Source organism: Acomys russatus, chromosome 15 (assembly GCF_903995435.1).
Source record: "Acomys russatus chromosome 15, mAcoRus1.1, whole genome shotgun sequence".
Taxonomy (NCBI): domain Eukaryota; kingdom Metazoa; phylum Chordata; class Mammalia; order Rodentia; family Muridae; genus Acomys; species Acomys russatus.
The window spans coordinates 63,060,303-63,065,949 of record NC_067151.1 but is presented as its reverse complement, the minus strand read 5'-3'; the positions used below and the strand labels follow the sequence as shown (position 1 = coordinate 63,065,949).

The 5,647-nt window shown below is 52.0% G+C and overlaps 1 protein-coding gene across 1 annotated transcript; it reads left to right on the top strand.

The window, feature by feature from the left end:
* Positions 1–244: 244 nt before the first annotated feature.
* On the top strand, positions 245–5,037 carry Creb3l4 (cAMP responsive element binding protein 3 like 4). The gene is made up of 9 exons (XM_051156855.1): positions 245–579; positions 865–1,099; positions 1,257–1,378; positions 3,350–3,442; positions 3,568–3,674; positions 3,821–3,889; positions 3,970–4,054; positions 4,234–4,330; positions 4,611–5,037. The coding sequence occupies exons 1-9, from the start codon at positions 484–486 to the stop codon at positions 4,799–4,801; spliced, it is 1,095 nt and encodes a 364-aa protein (XP_051012812.1). The 5' UTR covers positions 245–483; the 3' UTR covers positions 4,802–5,037.
* Positions 5,038–5,647: the final 610 nt, after the last annotated feature.

Here is a 5,647-nt window from a genome sequence, read left to right as displayed (position 1 = left end):
TCTCAGGGCTTTGATGACAGCAGTCTCTCAGCAAGATCTACCAGCACTGAGCAAATTGACAGAAAGGGTGTGGATACCTATAGTTTTATTTCAGTTTGCATACGGCAGCGTCTTAATACTACTCTGAGGAGCATGCTCCAGCCAGGTGCAACCCAACCCGCCATCCCCACCCCCACCCCCAAACTCCATTGACTGCATAGGCGGGGCTTGGCTGGGCACGACCAGGATACAGGATCCTGGAAGAAAGAAAAGGTGTAGTGTTTGGGGCTTCGGCGGGCTAGGCTGGTTTGGCAGGGCAAAGAAAGCTCTCCGAAGAAAACAAAACCAAATCCAGGTAATACCCAGGTGGGTTATTTTTCTGAACCCAAAAGATAAGGCCTGAAGCGAGTTCTCCTGCGAGGGGCTACCCCATGGGAGTAGGACAGAGTGCGGGAGAAGCAAGGCCTTCCTCTGTAGCTACCCTACCCACCTTCCTGCAGAAACATGGAACTCGCGTGCCCTGAGTTGCTGGAGCCTCCAGAGGACATCTTCTCCACAGGATCTTTCCTGGAGCTGGGACTCAACTGTCCTCCATCCAAGGTTCTGGTGACCAGGCTACAAGAACAGGGCCTGCAAGGCTGGGAGGGGCTGTGGCTGAGTTTGTCCAATGGAAGTGGGAGGCAGGGAGATTGAGACAACTCTGCCTTAAGTCCCCACAAGGGACGAGGTCTGATAACAGAGCCCACAACGTAGACCTGAATCATAACTTTTCTGTGTCCCAGAAGGAAAAGGACCAAAGTTGAAGCATGAAAGGACCTAAGTCTCACGCCAGGTAGGCCTTTCAGAATTCTTCTCCGCAGACACTCCTACCCTCTCTTTCTATAGGGCCTTCAGAAGAGCGAGCCTGATGATTTCCTGAACCTCTTCATTGATCCCAATATGGTATATTGCTCAGAAACATCTCCTACTAGTGACAGGGGCTTCTCTGAAGACCCTAGCTCCCCTACCCAACAGGCACCCAGTTCTCCTGCCCTCTATGAGGTTGTCTATGAGGCAGGGGCCCTGCAGAGCACTCAGCAGGAAACAGGGCCAACCTTCGGACTCATCTCCATACAGATAGGTCAGTGTACTTTTTGGAGAGTGGGCAACGGCCCTTTCAGGCCCAGCCCCGGCCTCAAGGTTAAGGGGAGGAGACTCCCCAAAATGCAGCACTGCCCAGTGCCTGCTGCCATCACGGTCTTCTGATTCCTTTGTCCCCATCCCTGTATCGTCTTCAGATCAGTGGAGCCCTGCATTTATGGTCCCTGATGCCTGTCCAGTCAGCGGACTGCCCCCTAATGCTCACAGACATATCCTGCCTAGAGCCAGCAGCATTGCCCCAGTATCTCCTGCAGCCCTGGTGAGTCTTGACGTCGGACAGAACTTGTGTTCCCCAGGACACATGTCCTCACATGAACAGGGGTGAAAAAGGAAAAGAGAGGAGACACTAATAACGAATTGGTTTGCCCCACTTTTGGTCAGAGGGTTGGGGTGGGGGCTGGTTTGAAAGCCAGAGAGAAACAAGCAAAATTTTTTTTTCCGAGACAGGGTTTGAAAGAAACAATTCTCAGAGAAGGAAAGCAGTGGGGGTGGGGGGGGGGGGGCAGGTAGGCAGAGAGCTCTTGGGGATCAGGGTGGTTAGGGTTCCCCCTAGTCGCAGGTGGGATGAGAGAGGCAGGGTCACAGCTCTAGAGAAACCTAGGCCTAGTGTGCATTTACGTTCAGTGTGAGCTGTTCTCTCAGCCTGGGGTCAGGAAAGGGAACTGGGACAGGGCACCTGGGAATCCACCTGCCTAATGAGGACAGGGTGAAAGCAAAGCAGCCGCAGCAGGTGTTAGCTCTGGAACGCTGGTGGTGGCAGCTGTACGGACCCAGAGAGGCCAAGCATAGGCCACATGCCTCTCTCTACCCTGGGATGTATACCCTGTGTCCAAAGGCAGGGGCCGAGTCCTAGCCATCCTCTAAAACTGGGCTTGAAACTGGGACCAGAAGCCGCGCTAGGGGTTTGCATATCAGCACAGGGTTTGTGCTTGTTTTATTTTTAGATGAAGCCCTCTGTGCTCCATTCTCAGAGATCTTGGTTTAGAGAGATTGGAAGAAACACGCTATAAAAACACTTGGAGCAAAAGAGGGGCTATCAGGAAAGGAAACGATCTAGCCAAGAGCCAAAGGCCATCAGAAAGGAAAATATGGGCCAGTAGGAAACAACACTGGTGTGTGCGGCAAGGACCTGAGCCGGGAGGTCAGATCCCCAGTACCCACATGAAAGGCCACATATCCCTTAGCCCGCGTGCTCTGAGGGATCGAAACAGGATCGCCAGCCTAGCTCCAGGGTTAGGGAGAAACTCAGTCACAGAGAAATAAGGTGGAGAGTGATAGGGCAGGATAAATGTTACCCCACTGGGCTCTGGTCACACCCACCCCCAACACACACACACACACACACACCACACACATACCACACATACCACACACATGCTCAGGGCTGGAGAGATGGCTCACTGGCTGCTCTTCCAGAGGACCCAGGTTCCAGTCTCAGCTCCCACGAGGCAGCTCCCAACTGTGTATGGGTCCAGTTCCAGGGCATTAGACACTGTCACATAGACATACACGCAGGCAAAGCACCAATGCACGTAAAACAATGGAAAGAAAGGGAGACAGACAGACACACACACAGAGAGAGAGAGAGAGAGAGAGAGAGAGAGAGAGAGAGAGAGAGAGAGAGAGAGAGAGAGCACTTGCCAGAGAGTGGACAGCTTGACCCAATAGGCAGAGCTTAGAGCCTGGGGATCATGAGTCCCATATTCCTGTGCACATGTTTTACCAAATGGAAGTTAATGGCCAAATTGTTGTTGGTTCTTTTGTTCTTTGGATTTTCCGAGACAGGGTCTCTCTGTGTTAGCCTTGGCTGTCCTGGACTTGCTTTGTAGACCAGGCTGGCTGCAAACTCAGTGATCTGCCTGCCTCTGCCTCCCCAGTGCTGGGACAATGGCCAAATTGTTTACCTAATACAAGTAAATTTAACAAAGGCCAGCATAGTGAATTCATACAAGTTCTCTTCCAGTTGTCCTGAGGTCCCAGAACAGGGCCCTCCAGCTTGGTGGTAATGTCAGGGTTCTATGTGAGGACAACATTTTCACTCTCCCTCCTTGGCTTCAGGAAGACCCTTTGGCTTGTCACGGCGCCTGTCTGAATGCTCTGTCTGCCCTGACCTCACTTTATGACTCAGGGCAAACAGCCCTCTCCTGAAAGCACGCTGCGGGCAGAGGGGCAGCTGGGGTGTGTGAGGCTGGGGACTTCAATGCTGCTCATCCTCTGCCACTCCTTCCAGCTGTCCTGCCAACGTCTCTTCCTGACAGACGAAGAGAAGCATCTGCTGGGGCAAGAAGGGGTTTCTCTGCCCTCTCACCTGCCCCTCACCAAGGTAACAACTGTCCGCAAAGGGTATCCCAACCCAGGAGCTCAACCTCTAAAAAGCCTGGCTCCCAGGTGACAGTAGGGGAGTTGTGGGAGGCAAAGGGTCCGGCAGGAAACACCTTGGGCCTCCAGGCAGAGGAGAGAATACTCAAGAAGGTCCGGAGGAAAATCCGCAACAAGCAGTCAGCTCAGGACAGCCGGCGACGGAAAAAGGAATACATAGACGGGCTGGAGGGCAGGTGTGTTGGGGCATCCTACGGGCAGTGTCGGGATGCAGAGGAGTGGGGACGGGGGTGGGGGAGAGGGGGCAGGCGGAATTCCTCACCAAAGCAAGCATGTTAAGGAACCATCTGGCCAGCTTGCTCTGCTTCTCCGCACTCCCTAGAGTGGCTGCCTGTTCTGCACAGAATCAGGAACTACAGAGAAAGGTCCAGGAGCTGGAGAGGCAGAACACGTGAGTGTCTGGGTAGAGGGGAGGGCAGGATGCAGCCATGGCCAAGCACTTCTTGGGCTAACTCTTAATTCCTCTCCTAGCTCCCTGGCAGCGCAGATCCAGCAGCTCCAGCAGCTCACGGCTCAGACCTCCAGCAGAGCTGCGCAGACCAGCACCTGTGTTCTGGTACCATCCCGATGCTCTGTGCTTTCCCTCCCCCACCCCTGCCATCCTCCGTCCTTCCACCTGACACCCATCCTGCCAGCCCTGTCCTCCAAACCATGATAACCTTACCTACCCCCAACTCACGCTGCCGTCATCCTCTGTTGTCCCCAGAGCCCAAATGCCCTCTTGCTCCTTTTCAGATTCTTCTTTTTTCGCTGGCTCTCATCATCCTGCCAAGCTTCAGCCCCTTTCAGGGTCAACCGGAAGCTAGGCCTGAGACTTACCAGCTTCATGGAGGTAAGAGGCAAGTGCATGGCGGGTGATGAGCCAGAAAACTCCATTCTCCAAAATGGTTAACAGTAGGCGAAGGCCGGGCTTGGTGGCGCACGCCTTTAATCCCAGCACTCGAGAGGCAGAGGCAGGTGGATCTCTGTGAGTTCGAGGCCAGCCTAGTCTACAAAGCGAGTTCAGGACAGCCAAGCCTACAGAGAGAAACCCTGTCTCGAAAAAACAAAACAAAACAAAACACATTAGTTGAGCTCTGGGCCAGTCTCCCTGACAAGCACATTCTCTTCAGTGATTTCCAGAAATATCTTGACTCAGAAGGACGTGACAGAAAGCCGGGAGATTCCAGTGCTGAAGTCCAAGCTGGCGGAGCCACCTGAACTCCCAACTGCAAATGGCTCGTCAGAGACACAGCTAAAGATGGGAGTGAAGGCTAGACCCGTTGGGCAGACCAGGGGACTGGTGCGTGCAGATGAGATGTAAGCCGAACACTTTTTGGTCACACAGGAATCCGCACAGGCTTTCCCAGCACTGTTTCACCTGGAATTCCCAGTGAGGAGTCTGTAGCCCTAAGGTTCTGAGTCACTCAGGACACCGGAGATTTCTGTCCCCTAAAGCCAGGTTTACTTATAAGGCAGGGTGCCTCAAAAACTTGTCAGATATTTGTGGTTTTATTTCTTCTTTGTGGATAAGATCAAGGGGAAACAAGTTTTAACTTGGGAAATAAACTTTCTATCTAAAATTCTGTCCCAGAATTTTTTATTTCAGACAACTTCTCACTATGTAGCCTAAGCTGGCCTCAGACTCCTGAGTCCTACCAAATGCTGCGACTACAAGCATGTACTGCCACGTACAGCTTAGAAATTGTTTTATTGCCAGGCATGGTGGTGCACGCCTATAATCCTAGCACTCTGGGAGGCAGAGGCAGGTGAATCTCCGAGTTTAAAGCCAGCCTGTTCTACAAGGTGAGTTCAAGAAGGCCAGGGCTACATAAAGAAACGCTGTCTCGAAAAACTGAAAAAAAAAGAAAAAAGAAATTGTTTTAACATTGTTGTGTATAGTATGTGTATTAATAAGTATAATTTGTGTGTTAATGTATGTACAGGTGGTATACTACACATGTGGAGCTCAAAGGGTAACTTTTAGGTCCTTTCCTCTTACCATGCTCAAACTCAGGTCATTAACAGCAAAAACACTTTCTAACATTTTATTTATGTATGTGTGTGTCTATGTGAGCGCATACCACATGTGTGAGGGTGCTCATGATGGCAAGGGATCCCTGGAGCTGGCAGCTGTGATCTGGTGCCGCACGCCTTTAATCCCAGCACT